The 17119-nt window shown below is 44.4% G+C and overlaps 1 protein-coding gene across 1 annotated transcript; it reads right to left on the bottom strand.

The window, feature by feature from the left end:
• Nucleotides 1-98: 98 nt before the first annotated feature.
• Nucleotides 99-8671, bottom strand: Ptpmt1 (protein tyrosine phosphatase mitochondrial 1). Its single transcript, XM_057780429.1, has 4 exons — nt 8295-8671; nt 8122-8202; nt 3785-3976; nt 99-662 (listed from the first exon to the last, which is right to left on the bottom strand). Exons 1-4 carry the CDS (start codon nt 8637-8639, stop codon nt 525-527), a joined length of 756 nt encoding a protein of 251 aa, XP_057636412.1. The 5' UTR covers nt 8640-8671; the 3' UTR covers nt 99-524.
• Nucleotides 8672-17119: the final 8448 nt, after the last annotated feature.

Raw genomic sequence — 17119 nt, 5'->3', positions numbered from 1 at the left:
GGGAACTGATGCGCACTCGGACGTTCCTGAGTCAGTGGTCTTGCCTGCACCCCATACATCACTTAGAGGGGAGACCCACAGGGTCAGGGAAATTAGGATTATTTTTACTTTTACAAGTGCTAGAACATGCTGGGTAAGCATTTTGCAAAGTTAGACAACTGAAATTGGGATCCTGACAGTAACAAAGAACAGATCTGAGTATTCTTTCCTTTTCTAGCATACGTCTTTGTTATGGTGTCATTACACAACTTATCAGATACACAATAGATTTCTGTTAAAATTACTATTTCCTTGACCCTGTTGAAGAAAATAAGATTTAGCCAGACAATCTTGTTCTCTGTAGCCATCCAACAGTGTTATTTCGGGAAGGAAGGCAAAGGAGGCACATTATCTATTACTCAGCATAGTCGGGGTGTTGTCCTAGCTTAAGCCCCCTTGTCCTTTAAACCTTTTACTTGGGAAGAGCCAAGTTCTTAGTGATCCACAGCCTTCATATTCTTGATATGCCAGCATGAGCGATGCCATCAGTTATTCTTGGCTGCCCTTGCAGCAATCTCCTTGTGAAACTCTTTGAGAATTTGCAGCTGGTTAGGTCTGATGGAGATGTGTGACCGGATTTTGGCGATCGCTTCTATAGCTTCCTCTGGGCTCCAGTTGTGCACCTGAAGTACAAGGTGGGAAAACGAGAAAGAAAGGGGCAGGAGCTGGAGGACTCTCAGAATTAATTTTTAAGAAGACTTGGGCTAGCAAGGTAGCTCACTGGGTAAAAATACTTGCTGCCAGGCCTGACAACCATAACCAGAGTTTGGTTTCAGGAATTCCCATGATAAAATGAGAACTAACTCCTGCAAGTTGTCCTCTGACCTCCACGTGACTGCTATGGAATAGCACGACCACACACACACTTGTATATGGAAATATAATGTTTTTCCAGCTGGGCGGTGGTAGCACACACCTTTAATCTCACTACTTGAGAGGCAGAGGTGGGCGGATCTCTCTGAGTTCAAGGCCAGCCTGGAACAAAGTGAGTTCCAGGACAGCTAGGACTGTTACACTGAGAAACCCTGTCTCAAAAAAAAAAAAAAAAATTAAAAATTTTTTCTTCAATTAAATGAAGACTCCATATTAGATGGCTTTGAAAACTATGCTCCAGCTAGGCTGAGAAGTGCAGGCCTATAAGCCCAGTTACCCAGGAAGTTAAGGCAGGAGGACCACTTCCAAGCTTGTCTAAGAGTTCTAAGCTACCCCAGACGACTTAGTGAAACCATGTTTTAGTAAAAGAGAACCAGGGATATAGCTTAATGATAGAGCATTTGGTTAACATGCTTAAATCTCTTGGGTTTAATGTCTAGGACTTAAAAAAAAAAGAAAAGAAGTTCTTTTGGGGTATGGAATGCTGGAGGATCCCATGAGCACAGGAGCGTCAGAGTGTGAGGCCAGAGACAAGAGGACATGCTCCACGAGAGCACTTCTACCTACTTCAGTCAGCCAATCCTACACCCTGTTCATTTTTACTCTGTCAAATAGTGAAAAAAAGGTGAACCCATGAAGCCGAGACCCCAGATTTCTTAGGTCTGCTGTGTCCTTATTGACTTGCAACCTTAATAAGAATGTCTAGAAGTAGGCTGGGGATGGAGCTTGGTGACGAGGTGGTCACCAGGCCCGAATGGAACACTGGACTCAAGCCTCAGTGGAACGTGACTGCGAGGGGAGACAGGACGAAGTCCGAGGGCATCCTCGCTGTCATAACTGACTGAGGTAGCCTAGACTACATGAGACTGTCACAAGACACGCAAATATGAATTTCTTTTTTATTTTTTTTATTTTTTTTTTATTATGTATACAATGTTCTGTCTGTGTGTATGCCTGCAGGCCAGAAGAGGGCAGCAGACCTCATTACAGATGGTTGTGAGCCACCATGTGGTTGTTGGGAATTGAACTCAGGACCTTTGGAAGAGCAGGCAAACCTCTGAGCCATCTCTCCAGCCCCGCAAATATGAATTTCTAAAATCACATGGCAGATGTTTTTCTGAAATTCACCATAACTAAAAAAATGAGTACTTCTTCAGTTTAGGAGGGTTACCTTTGTATTGTAAGGTTACACACTGATTTAGAACTCAACAGGATTAAAACAGTTCTAGCCTGGTGGGTCAGTTCTCCTCTGGACCCAAATAACCTCCTGAGATCACTGGTCATTTTTGAGACAGTCTCATTATATGCCTGGTTGACCTGGAACTCATGCTACAGAGAGCAGTGTGGCCTTCGACTTGCAGAGATCCTCTGCCACCCAGCTTCCAGCAGAATCTTTATATGGTTATAATGAAAGGTGTGGTTTAATCATAATGTGGACATATAGTCCACACTAACAGGGTTATGATAATGACTGGATTTCTTTAAACTACCCACTTGACTGGAAGTACTATGCAAGAACCAGACAAGCCGGGCGGTGGTGGCGCACGCCTTTAATCCCAGCACTCGGGAGGCAGAGGCAGGCGGATCTCTGTGAGTTCGAGACCAGCCTGGTCTACAGAGCTAGTTCCAGGACAGGCTCCAAAACCACAGAGAAACCCTGTCTCGAAAAACCAAAAAAAAAAAAGAAAAAGAAAAGAACCAGACTAACGCAAAAATGGGTCAAACTGGAAAGGGAAAGATGGCAGAGAATGATAAAGGACTATAAAATTTGGTCCTAAATATTTTTAAAGCATCCTGATTGCCAATCAATAACTTTTTTTCCAGTATAATGGAATAAAGTCAGGGTCTCACACATGCTGGGCAGGCATTCTACCACTGAGCAAAGTTGTGTACACACTAAGTAAATATTAAACAACAAACACTAATGTTCAGGGTTCTACCCTGAAATACCAGAGCTAGAAGCACTAGTATCTGTAACACTAGGTTTTCACACCTGCTGTTTATAACAGCCCTGTAGCTGAGGATGTCATTCATATTCATCCTTCTGCCTCATCTCCCAATGCTGGGATTACAGGTGTGGGTCACCACACTCGGTTTTATGCAGTGTTAGGGATCAAATCCATGGCCTCCTGCACACTGGGCTCTACCAATTGAGCTAGCCCCCTGATGTGCTATTTAAAGCAAGTGTTGAGCTAGCCCCCTACCAATTTAAAGCAAATGTTTGGATCAGGTACAGTGCGTGCCTGTAATCCTGGCACTCAGGAGGCTGAGGCAGGAAGATTGTTGCAAGCTTCATTTGCATAGGCACCAGTCTGATCTCCACAGTGAATTCACAGTCAGGGCTCATAACAGGATATTATCTCATGTGATCTCAAACAAACAAAAAGTAACTTAGCAGTCTTCTGCTGTGTTGAAAACTTTTGTTTGTTTGCTTGTTTTGTTTTTTCAAGACGGGGTTTCTCTGTAGCTTTGGGGCCTGTCCTGGAACTTGTTTTGTAGACCAGGCTGGCCTTGAACTCACTGGGCCTGCCTCTGCCTCCCCAGTGCTGGGATTAAAGGCTTGTGCCACTTCCCAGCAGGTTGAACACTTTTTAAAATTCATTTTTTAGGCCTGCTGTAGGCAAGCACTTTGACATACCTTCTCATTTCTCAGTTTCCTGTCACATTTAAGCAAAGGAAACCGCATCAGAGAGGAGAATCCACATTTATCTATCCCAATTAGTAAGGGCAGAGCCAGAAGCAAGTAGAAAGCTTAGGTGTTCGGCATGATGCCACGCTACCTTCTGTCAGCCTGGAAATAGGTAACAGTTCTCTGCGGTAAGACCTGCCAGTAAAGCATGCTACTGAACCACGCAAGGGACCCTTCTCCTACCTGAATGAGGTACGCTGCCACCATTGTGGCACTTCTGGATCGCCCAGCCTTACAATGCACGTAGACACACTGGCCCAGTGACTGGTACTTGAGAACGAACTGGACTCCTCTGTGGAGATTGGCCAGCGTGGGGACCCCAGTCATGTCGACTGTGCTGAGCCGTAGCTGCTCAACTCCTGCTTGCTTCCATTCCTAAAACCAGCACAGAAAGGGAAATCAAAGAGGTGTGAGGTGAAAGGTTTGGAGAGGGGTCCCCGAGCAACAAAAAAGCAAGCAAGTTCCAGTGTTTACTACAGCGTGACTCTTTCCTAAGACAGAAATACCTTGAAAAGAGCCTACTTTTGGCTGGCAGTAGTGGCACACACCTTTAGTCTCAGCACTCAGGAGGAAGAGGCAGGTGATCTCTGAATTTGAGGCCAGCTTAGACTACAGAGTGAGTTGCTGAACAGTCAGAGCTGTATAGAGAAACCCTGTCTCGAAAAAACAAAAAACAAAACAAACAATTCAGCTGCAGAAGTTATGGGGCAGAGGATGTAGTTCAGTGATGTAGTACCTGGCAAATGGAACCCTGAGATCCCCAACACCACTTCAAATAATGTTATTAAGCTGTGTTTTAGCCTCATTTGGGCCCTATACAGTGACCCCATTGTAGGCAAGGATAATGTATTTTGCCATAAGTGCATAAACCTTTTTATCATTTTTGAGGGGTACATAGTAAAAAAAAAATAGGGTTATCTTACAATTAAAACCACATTTTAGACAGGAATGGTAACTTATGCCTAAAGTCCCACCTCTAGGATGACTAGAGCAGGAGGAGATGCTGAGGTGGAGGTCAGGCTCGCTCTCCCTTCACCCCATAAAAACAAACAAAAGACACCTACCTGCCTTTGTGTAATATTATTAAGTAACTAGAGAAATGAAACAAAGCCTTTGCCACATTAGATAACTGTATTTTTGGTTTAAGACTTCAAACTACTTACTAAGTTCTTTGTTTTGGTGGTTGGATCTCAATTCTCGCTAAGTAGTCAAAGATGCCAGTGAGCTGGTGCTCCTGCCTCCACTTGCCGAGCGCTAACACGACAGGTGTGCACCTCCATGCCTAGCTTCTTGCTACTTTTAGTAAGTCGCTGCAACTTGAGTGCATGAAGGCCAGTTAATCCCAGCAATCAAATTAACAAAACCTGAAAGTACATTTCTGCTTGTACATCAATCGAACCACTTTCAGAGCTGTTAGATCCTCAGAGTCCTGCTCTCAGAGTCCTGAGTCACAGTATCTGGGGCTGGAGATGGGAAGTTGTTATTTAGCAGGGCTGCCAGAGGACTCTTAGACACGTTAAAATGCCACCGCTGCCTTGGACATTTCTATCTCCAGGCTAGTGGGAGGGAAAAGCTCTTACAAGCGACAGTGCCTCACACTGAGAGACCATGCATTGTCTGTGTAACTTCAGTGACCCCTGCTTTATACAACTGACCACATTAGTGAAGATTCCTATAGCTAATGATCCCTTGAAACCTTGTGACGGTACTTGGGGAAATTCAAGGAACAGTGGCATGCTTTTTTGTGTGTCCCCCCCCTTTTTTTTCTTTTTCAGAAAGGGTCTCATCTAGTCTAGGTTAGTCTCGAACTCATATGTGGCCCAGGTGATCCTCTTGCTTCTTCCTCCTGTGATGGGATTACAGGCTTGCCCCTGGGCACCACTATACCTGGTCTGTATTCCAAACTGGGCAGGCATTTAACAGCTGAAATCTATCCCCAGCCTGCCCCGCAGTTTTCCAATGATAATTTATCGACATGGTATATATAATAAAGAGTGCTCCTTTTTTTTAAAAAAAAAAAAAAAGTTTCTTTGTTTTGTTTTGTTTTCCAGACAGGGTTTCTCTGTAGCTTCAGAGCCTGTCCTGGAACTAGCTCTTGTAGACCAGGCTGGCCTCGAACTCACAAAGATCCGCCTGCCTCTGCCTCCCGAGTGCTGGGATTAAAGGCAGGTGTCACCACTGCCCAGCTTAAAGTTTTTTTGTTTGTTTTGGTTTTGGGCACAGGGTTTCTCTGCATCGCCCTGGCTGTCCTGTAATTCACTCCACAGAACAGGCTGGCCTTGAACTCAGGAATCCATCTGCCTCTGTCCAAGTGCTGGGATTAAATGTGTGCCACTGTGCCTGGGGGTGTGCTTTTCTTATTTGTGTAATTTTTTTCGGCATAGGCTCATGTAGCCCACGTTGAACTCAAGCTCTTGACCCCCCCACCCATATAGAGTGCTAATATCACCCGTATAGAGTGCTAATATCACCCGTATAGAGTGCTAATATCACCCGTATAGAGTGCTAATATCACCCGTATAGAGTGCTAATGTCACAGGTATAGAGTGCTAATATCACAGGTATAGAGTGCTAATATCACAGGTATAGAGTGCTAATATCACCCGTATAGAGTGCTAATATCACAGGTATAGAGTGCTAATATCACAGGTATAGAGTGCTAATATCACCCGTATAGAGTGCTAATATCACCCGTATAGAGTGCTAATGTCACAGGTATAGAGTGCTAATATCACAGGTATAGAGTGCTAATATCACCCGTATAGAGTGCTAATATCACCCGTATAGAGTGCTAATATCACCCGTATAGAGTGCTAATATCACCCGTATAGAGTGCTAATGTCACAGGTATAGAGTGCTAATATCACAGGTATAGAGTGCTAATATCACCCGTATAGAGTGCTAATATCACCCGTATAGAGTGCTAATATCACCCGTATAGAGTGCTAATGTCACAGGTATACAGTGCTAATATCACAGGTATAGAGTGCTAATATCACAGGTATAGAGTGCTAATATCACCCGTATAGAGTGCTAATGTCACAGGTATAGAGTGCTAATATCACCCGTATAGAGTGCTAATATCACCCGTATAGAGTGCTAATGTCACAGGTATAGAGTGCTAATATCACAGGTATAGAGTGCTAATATCACCCGTATAGAGTGCTAATATCACAGGTATAGAGTGCTAATATCACCCGTATAGAGTGCTAATGTCACAGGTATAGTGTGCTAATGTCACAGGTATAGAGTGCTAATATCACCCGTATAGAGTGCTAATATCACCCGTATAGAGTGCTAATATCACCCGTATAGAGTGCTAATATCACAGGTATAGAGTGCTAATATCACAGGTATAGAGTGCTAATATCACAGGTATAGAGTGCTAATATCACCCGTATAGAGTGCTAATATCACAGGTATGAGTCGCGTCGCTTCTCTCTCTCTCTCTCTCTTTTTTTTTTTTCTGTTTTTTAGAGACAAGTTTTCTCTGTGTTGCCCTGGATGCCCTGGAACTCACTCTGTAGACCAGGCTGGCTTCGATCCCCTTGCCTCTGCCTCCAGAGTGTTGGGATTAAAGGTGTGCACCACCACCACCTATCAGCTAAGTCACACCCCCTCTTAAGGAGGTGCTTTTCTTAGTAGGCCTACATCTGCAAAGCTAACACATTGCCGAATTCATACTTGGTGCTTAAGTAAGCGTTGAATGAGAATGAATGAAAGGCGCATAAAACGCAACTTTAGTGACTGAGGTTAGCAACCAAAATTACAGATACACGCCTGTAATCTCAGTACTTGGGAAGTGGAGGCAGGATAATCAGATAGAGTTCATTATAGACTTAAGACCCTGTCTCAAAACAAACAACAAAAAAAAAACTAACATGTACGAGCCGGGCGATGGTGGCGCACGCCTTTAATCCCAGCACTCGGGAGGCAGAGGCAAGCGGATCTCTGTGAGTTCGAGACCAGCCTGGTCTACAGAGCTAGTTCCAGGACAGGCTCCAAAGCCACAGAGAAACCCTGTCTCGAAAAACCAAAAAAAAAAAAAAAAAAAAAAAAACCTAACATATACGTGTACAATTCTATGCATAAAGAATTGCCCCTGGTCCCGATTTTGAAGCGCTTCCTTGTGATCTGTGTGGCGACGAACTCCTTACAGAGACGACGTTGGCCTGTAACTTCAGCGACCTGTCCTCTTGCCTGCGAGAGCTGGAATTCCAGCAGTGAGCCGCCCCCACCGAGTTAGCTCGCTCCACTCTCTTTTTCAGACAGTGCCCGGGGCTCTTTTGAACTCCTGGGCTCCAAAGATACTGCCTCAGTCACCTGAGTCGCCAGAGCTCCAGGTCGACTTCCTTGTGGCCTGTCAACTTCGGCTGCTTTCCACCAGCAGCCATTAACTTGATGCGCTTACTCAATGCTTGAAAGGGAGGCACAGTTACCCGCAGCGTCCCTCCTGTCTAACGCCTCCAGCTTTCACAGGCCCGAGCCCTGGGCCAGGCCGGCGGGGCCCCGGTCCTCACCTTCGAGGTGTTGCACAGGAATCTAGTCTCGTACTCCTCGTTCATGGTGATCACCCCGCGCACGTCCTCGTCCACTACCAGCTGCCGAAGCAAAGAGGGGGCTCAGCGAGGGCCCCGGGGCGCCCGCCGAGGCCCGGGACCCGCTCCCTGCCCGGCCCGGCGGCCTCCCTCACCCGGTGCGTCATGCTCCGCAGCGGCAGCGCGCCCAGCAGCACCGTGCGGTCGATGCGGTGGTACCAGTCGCGGTGGGCCGGGCCGCTCACCCTCCCGCGGAACACCGTGTAGAGCAGCGTCGGGTAGAAGAGCACCCGGGCCAGGCCGGCCTCCAGCCACGCGGACGCCGCCATCCCGCCCCACCCCGCCAAGCGCAGCGGCGAGGCGCCCGCCCCCGGGCTCGCGGCCAGCCACCGCGAGGACTCGGAGGACGAGAACTGCGGGCTGCCCGGCTCCTCCCGACCCTCGGAAGCTGGGTCCCCGCGGTCCCGGCCAGGCCACCGGGCTCCCGGGACAGGCACCATGGCTCCGGAGGACAGGCGCCGCGGGGGGTGACCCTGCCTAGGGCGGAGGGCCCTCTCTGCCACCCCTGACCCCGGGTGCACCCATCGTCGAGGAGGAGGATGGGCAGAGAGGCTTCTCTAAGCCACAGGGGGCCCTGGAAGAACCCGCTCTGGGGTGAGCAGCAGTTGATAGGGAACCTGCGTGATAACCTACGGTGTAGTCTTTTCCTTTCTTCTTTCGTTTTTGAGAACATGTTACACTGTGTAGCCCTAAATGCCTTGTACTCTTGTACTGGCTATGTAGAGCATACTGGCCCAAAAAAACGCAGCAAAGAGATACTCCTTGCTCTGCTACCCCTGTACTGGGATTAATGGCATTGCCACCACTCTGACTCTTCCTTCTTCTAATTTATTTATTTTTATTTTATGTGCATTGGTGTTTTGCCGTGGATGTCAGGTCCCCTGGAACTGGAATCCCAGACAGCTGTGAGCTGCCCTGTGGGTGCTGGGAATTGAACCCCGGGTCCTCTGGAAGAGCAGCCTGCGCCCTTAACTGCCGAGCCGTCAGTCCAACCCCGACTCTCCTTCTTCTTAACATTAATTTCCACTCCCTAATCCCCCACCCAATCTGACCAAACCAGAGTATACGTAGTATGAAAAATATATATATTAACTATTAAGAAAAATAAATCTCTTCATATCCCTATTGTCTTTATTTTTTCTGAATTCAATGTTTTTCAATAGAAGAAAAATATTAAAGCCTATCATAGTGGCACATGCTTTTAATGTTATGCCCAAATCCGCAAAGTCCCCGCAAAAGCCAACAAGGAGACCGAGTCCCATATGTAAAAACAAAGAGCCTTTATTTTAATCAAGTTTGCAAACTCTGTCTCTCTGCATGTCCAACGTATTGGACTAACCGGAGAGCCCCAAGCTCAATTAGAATTGGGTTTTTATATTAGTAAAGGTGGGGGCGAGGGGTTTCTGAGGTTCAGGATCCCTGATTGGCTGACATTTGTCTAGGGGTCCTGGTGAATGTGTGCTGGCAGGTGATCCTATCTACAGTGGTTGGAATGTTAGGCATTTCCTTTGGATGGTCTGTTCTTGGGTGGTGGTAGGTAATCTCAGTTTGTGGTTCTTTCTGCAGCCAGGTATTGCCTCAGGGTAAACTACTGAGACTCAGGCCTCTTATTAATTTTGTCGATGGCCGAGTTCTACTGTGGCAGGTGATAATGGTTGGAAGTAAAGAACTTCCTTTGGGTGACCTGCCCATACTTAGTTTATCATGGCTGGCCCCCACATTTAATCCCAGCACCTGGGAGGCAGAGATAAGTGGACTTCTCTGTGAATTTGAGGCCATCCTGGTCTAACTAGTGAGTTTCAGGCCAGCCAGAACAGCATAGTGAAACCCTGTCTTGTAAACACACACACACACAAGAAATATATAATTCTAACATAACTATAAACCAGGCACACATATGCCTGTAGTTCCAGATATTTAGGAAGCTGAGGCAAAAGGATCCCTTGAGTCCAAAAATTAAAGACAAGCAGCCTTGGAGCCAGAGAGGCGGCTCAGTGGTTAAGAGCATGCCGCTCTTCCAGAGGACCTGGATTTGACTCGCAGCACCCACACAGTGGCTCTTCACCATATGTTACTCCAGTTCCAGGGGACTCAAGCTCCTCTCTGGACTACAAGGGCACTAGGCTCACAAGTTATCCATACATATAAAATGAAAATATAAATAAATATGTAAATAAATATCACCAGTCTGGATGACATAGTGAGACTTTCTCCCTCAAAAAGAGGGAGAAAAATTTTTAAATTATTTTATTTTTTTATGTGCATTGGTGTTTTTGCCTGCATGTATGTCCATGTGAAAGTGTCAGAACTCCTGGACCTGTAGTTACATACGGTTGTGAGCTGCCATGTGGGTGCTGGGAATTGAACTCAGGTCCTCTGGAAGAGCAACCAATGCTCTCAACAACTGAGTCATCTCTCCAGCCCCGTTTTGCACTCTTTGATGTTGCCTTTATTTAACTCTGTGAAGCTGTGTTCCTTTGCCTGTCTAAAACACCTAATTGATCTAATAAAAAGCTGAATAATCAGTAGCTAGGCAGGAAAAAGAATAGATGGGGCTGGCAGGCTGAGAGAATAAATAGGAGAAATCTAGGTTATGGAGCAAAAGAGAGAGGAAGGAGCAAGAAAAAAGAGAAGGCAAGGATGACGTCAGGGACTAGCCACCCAGCCAACAACAAAGTTAGGGGTAAAAAAAGATTTATAAAGAAAGGTAGGCTGGGCAGTGGTGGCACACGCCTTTAATCCTGGCACTCAGGAAGCAGAGACAAGCGGATCTTTGTGAGTACAGCCTGGTTTACAAGAGCTAGTTCCAGGACAGGCTACAAAGCAACAGAGAAACTCCATATTAAAAAAAAAAAAAAAAAAGTAAATGTAAAGCTCAATAAAATACAGATTCAACGCAATGCTCACCAAAATCCCAGAAATCCTTAAAGACCTCGAAAGAACGGTACTCAACTTCATTTGGAAAAGAAAAAAAACCCAGGATAGCCAAAACAATCCTATGCAATAAAAGAACTTCTGGGGGCATCACAATCCCTGACTTCAAACTCTACTACAGAGCTACAGTACTGAAAACAACCTGGAACTGGCATAAGAACAGACAGGAAGACCAATGGAACCAAATAAAAGACCAGGATATCAAGCAACACATCTTCGAACACATGTCATCTTTATCTTTGATAAAAAAGCAAAAAATATCAAATGGAAAAAAGAAAGCTTATTTAACAAGCAGTGCTGGATATCAACATGTAGAAGAATGAAAATAGACGCATATCTATCATCATGCACAGAACTCAAGTCCAAATGGATCAAAGACCTCAACATAAAGCCAGCCACCCTGAACCTCATAGAAGAGAAAGTGGGAAGTACACTTGAATGCATTGGCACAGAGACCACTGAGAAAAACAATTAATAAATGGGACCTCCTGAAACTGAAAAGCTTCTGTAAAGCAAAGGACACGGTCAACAAGACAAAACGACAGCCAAGAGAATGGGAAAAGATCTTCACTAACCCCACATCAGACAGAGGCCTGATCTCCAAAATATACAAAGAACTCAAGAAATTGGACACCAAAAGAACAAATAATCCAATTAAAAAAAATGGAGTACAGACCTAAACAGAGAACTCTCAACAGAGGAATCTAAAATGGCTGAAAGACACTTGAGGAAATGTTCAACATTCTTAGTCATCAGAGAAATGCAAATCAAAACAACTCTGAGATTCCATCTTACACCTGTAAGAATGGCCAAGATCAAAAACACTGATGACAACTTATGCTGGAGAGGTTATGGGGAAAAGAGAACATTCCTGCATTGCTGGTGGGAATGCAAGCTAGTACAACCCCTTTGGATATCAGTATGGTGATTTCTCAGAAAATTAGGAAACAGTCTTCCTCAAGACCCAGTAATACCGCTTTTGGGTATATATCCAAAGGATGCTCAATTGTGCTATAAGGACATGTGCTCAACTATGTTCATAGAAGCCTTGTTTGTCATAGCCAGAACCTGCAAACAACCTAAATGCCCCTCGACCGAAGAATGGATAAGGAAAATGTGGTACATTTACACAATGGAGTACTACACAGCAGAAAAAAAATAACGACATCTTGAATTTTGCAGGAAAATGGATGGAGCTAGAAAACATCATTTTGAGTGAGGAAACCCAGACACAGAAAGACAATTATCACATGTACTCACTCATAGGGGAGCAGAGAACAATGTAGAGTTTAATAAATATCAATTAAAAATGTATAAAAAAATTCAATAAAATTCTAAAAAAGAAAGGTAAACAACAACCACAAAACCAAGAGGGAATACATAGGAGAAGAGAAACGTGTTAATTTAAGGTGAAAACTGACAACAGGGCCTGGAGAGACGGCTCAAGTGGCTAAGTGCTTCCAGAGGTCCTGAGTTCAATTCCCAGCACCCACATGGTGGCTCACAACCACCTGTAGTAAGGTCTGGCTTGCTGGTGCACATGTAGACAGAACACTGTATACACAGTAAATAAATCTTTAAAAAAAAAAAAAAACAACTGACAAGAAACAAGTCAAGCTAAGACTAGGTATTCATAAGTAATAACAAGTCTCCATGTATTTCTTTGGGAGGTGGGTGGCAGGCCCACAAAAGAGCAAAGAGTAGGACTGAGAGTTGATTCAGCTGTCTGTAACTTCTGTTCCAGATCTGTTCCCACACACAAACATACTGGCAGGCAAAACGCCAGTTTATATAAAATAAAAATAATTAAATTAAAAAAAGAGCAAAGAGTAAAAGCAAAAAAAAAACAACTATGAGTGTATATATGTGTGTGTGTTCAAGCTCGCACATGGGTGTTTGCCTAAGTGCATGCCTGGCACCACCTGGATGTAATGCCCAAGGAAGCCGAAGAGGGCGCTAGAATCCAGAGGACTAGAGTTACAGGCGGTTGTTACCCTCCCTGTGAATGCTGGAAACCAAACTAGGTCCCCTTCAAAAGTACCCTCTGCTGTTAACTGCTGAACCATTTCTCCAGCCCCAAGAAGATAATTTTTTGTTTTGAGTTGTGTTTTTTTTTTCTTATTTTTTCAAGACTGGGCTTTTTTGTGTAGCCTTGCGTGTCCTGCAACTTGTTCTGTAGACCAATCTGGCCTCGAGCTCACAAAGATCTGCCTGCCTCTGCCTCCTAAATGCTGGGATTAAAGACATGCACCATCACCACCGCCCTGTAAGCATTTTCATAATAAGCTGAAACATGGAATAAAGTTAACAGTGAAACTCATATAGCAACTATCTAAAGTGTATAAATGACATTTAGTGTCTATGTTGGGGGGTTGACGGGGTCGCAATGAATCTGACTACCCAGGAACTCCCTGTATAGACAAGGCTGGTCTCACACTCGCAGAGATCCGCCTGCCTCTGCCTCCCCAATGCTGTGACTAAAGGTGTGTGCCACCATGCCCAGCTAGCAGCATATTATTCTTTTAAATTTTATTTATTTATTTTATGTATATGGATGTTTTGTCTGTATGTGTGTCTCTGTATCACATACATGCATGGTTTCCAAGAAGACCAGAAGAAGGCATTGGACCCCTAGAATTGAAGTTATAATTGTGAATTGCCATATGGGTGCTGGAAACCAAACCTGTGTCCTCTCCAAAAACAGGTGCTCTGTAAATGGCTACCTTAGTCGGTAGACCATGAGACTCTCAATCTGGTCCCATATTGGGTGCCACCTGTAAATTGAGTTTTCCCATTCCGACTACCTGGTCCCAATAAACACGCAGAGGCTTATATAAATACAAATGTTCTGTCGATAGCTCAGGTTTATTACTAACTAGTGCTTACATTTAAATTAACTCATTTTTATTAATCTACTTTCTGCCACGTAACCTCATTTTCTACACCTCCTGCTTGCTCAGCAGATGACTCATGTCTCTTGTGACTGCCCTCCATCCACCCTTCTCTCCCAGTATTCTCCCTGTGTCATGCATGTCAGGCTGTCTTGTCCAATTCAATTATCCAATTGCTTTCTGATCTGCTGCTGTCAATCAGCTTTAGTATTAAAAATGAGCATAATTCACAGCAGTGCTCATAACCTCTGAGTCAACCTCTCCAGTCTTCAATTTCTCTTTTCTTTCTTTCTTTCTTTCTTTCTTTCTTTCTTTCTTTCTTTCTTTCTTTCTTTCTTTCTTTTTCTTTCTTCCTCCCTCCCTCCCTCCCTCCCTCCCTCCCTCCCTTTCCTTCTCCTCCTCCTTCTCCTCCTCCTTCTTCCTCTTCCTCTTCTTTTTTTCTAAGAAAGGGTTTCTATGTATAGCCCTGGCTGTTCTGGAACTCATTCTGCAGACCAGTCTGGCTTCGAACCCATAGAGATCCATTTGCCTCCTCTAATTCTTATGTTTGTTTTTGTTTTTTTGAGATAGGGTTTCTCTACATAGCCCTGGTTGTCCTCTGTAGACCAGACTGGTCTCTAACTCACAGAGATCCATCTGCCTCTGCCTCCTGCGTGCTGGGATTAAAGGTGTGTGCCACCATCACCTGGCTTCTTCCTTCCTTCATCCCTTTCTTTTATTATCATTCTTTTTTTTTTTTTTTTTTTTTTTTTGGTTTTTCGAGACAGGGTTTCTCTGTGGTTTTGGAGCCTGTCCTGGAACTAGCTCTTCTAGACCAGGCTGGTCTCGAACTCACAGAGATCCGCCTGCCTCTGCCTCCCAAGTGCTGGGATTAAAGGCGTGCGCCACCACCGCCCGGCTTATCATTCTTTTTTTTTTTTTTTTTTTTTTTTTTGGTTTTTCGAGACAGGGTTTCTCTGTGGTTTTGGAGCCTGTCCTGGAACTAGCTCTTCTAGACCAGGCTAGTCTCGAACTCACAGAGATCCGCCTGCCTCAGCCTCCCAAGTGCTGGGATTAAAGGCGTGCGCCACCACCGCCCGGCTCTTATCATTCTTTTTTTTAAATGCACCTACAATACAGTCCTATTCAATGTTTGGCACCCGTGTTTTCCATCAGGGATGCTCAGAAAAGTCTGCCATTTCAATGAAGATATAGTTTTCTCAAAGCTGACCTGCTCTGGTGTCTCGTGTCTATTATACCAGCACTGGGAGGTAGAGGCAGGAGAAACAGGAATAGAAGACGATCCTCTGCTGTGTAATGAGTCTGAGGGCAGTGTGGACTACATAAACCCGGGGGAGAGATAACACAGTCAATGTTTCACATGCTCTTCCAGTACTTCGGATTCATCCATGAACAAAAAGGGAACAATCCCTCCCTCTGTTTTTCTTCTTTGAATTGAATTTCATGATAATTAAATATCTTTTTGGTGGAGGAAAGTTCTCTTTTGTGAAGATGAGGTTCTTTATAGAAGACATCCTGTTTTAATTAAATTAATTTATTTATTTTACATCCTGACTGTAGTTTCAGTACTCTCCCCCTCCATTCACTCCCAACCTGATCCCTGTTCCCATCCCCACCAGGCCCAAATCCACCCACAGGATCTCTTCTATTTACCCTTCCCAGGGGGATCCATGCATCTCCCCTTGGGCCTTCCTTGTTACCTAGCTTCTGTGGGTCTGTGGGTTGTAGCATGAGTACATATATTTATATTTTTATATAATTATAATCATAAATAGTATAATACAATATAAATATAGCAATAGGTCAGGTGGTGGTGGCACACACCTTTAATCCCAGCACTTGGGAGGCAGAGGCAGGTGAATCTCTGTGAGTTCGAGGTCAGCCTGGTCTACAAGAGCTAGTTCCAGGACAGGATCCAAATCTACAGAGAAATCCTGTCTTAAGCCGGGCGATGGTGGCGCACGCCTTTAATCCCAGCACTCGGGAGGCAGAGGCAGGCGGATCTCTGTGAGTTCGAGACCAGCCTGGTCTACAGAGCTAGTTCCAGGACAGGCTCCAAAGCCACAGAGAAACCCTGTCTCGAAAAACCAAAAAAAAAAAAAAAAAGAAATCCTGTCTTGAAAAACCCAAAAATAAATAAATAAATAAAGCAAAAATATACTTATATATTATATGTAAACATTATACTTATGTAAAAACAAAATATTATATACAATAATAATATGCAAATATTTATTAATATATATAGTTTTTGGGTTTTTGGAGACAGTGTTTCTCTGTGTAACAGCCCTCCTGGAACTAACTTTCGTAGCCCAGGCTGGCCTCAAACTCAGAGATCTGTCTACCTCTGCCTCCCAAATGCAAGTGCTGGGATTAAAGGCGTGCGCCGCTACCACCTGGCCACATAATTATATTTTACTTTACAGCTAATATACACTTATAATTGAGTACATAACATGTTTATCTCTCTGAGTCTGGGTTACCTCACTCAGGATGATTTTTTTTTTTTTTTTAGTTCCATCCATTTGCATTCACATCTCATGATGTCATTTTTGTTTGTTGTTTTTTGTTTTTCGAGACAGGGTTTCTCTGCAGCTTTGGAGCCTGTTCTGGAACTAGCTCTTATAGAGAAGGCTGGCCTCAAACTTAAAAAGATCCACCTGTCTTTGCCTCCTGAGTGCTGGGATTAAAGGCTTGCACCACCACCCCTCCATGACGTCATTGATTTTAACAGTTGAGTAGTACTCCATTGTGTAACTGTACCAAATTTTCTTTCTCCATTCCTTGGTTGCAGGGCATCTAGGTTGTTTCCAGGTTGAATAAAATTGCTATAAATATAGTTCAGCAAGAGTCCTTGTGGTATGATTGAGAATCCTTTGGTATAATGCCCAAAAGTGGTATAGCTGGGTCTTGAGGTAGATCAACTTCCAATTTCTGAACAAACCACCATATTGATTTCCAAAGTGGCTGTACAAGTTTGCAGTCCCTTCAGCAACGGAGGAGCGTTTTGCTCCACATACTCCTCAACATAAACAGTCATTTGTGGTTTTGATCTTAGCCATTCTGATAGATGTAAGATGGAATTTCACAGTATT

Source organism: Chionomys nivalis, chromosome 9, assembly GCF_950005125.1.
Source record: "Chionomys nivalis chromosome 9, mChiNiv1.1, whole genome shotgun sequence".
Lineage (NCBI taxonomy): Eukaryota > Metazoa > Chordata > Mammalia > Rodentia > Cricetidae > Chionomys > Chionomys nivalis.
Note: the sequence above shows the minus strand (reverse complement) of the source record. Positions and strands in the feature narration are given on the sequence as shown.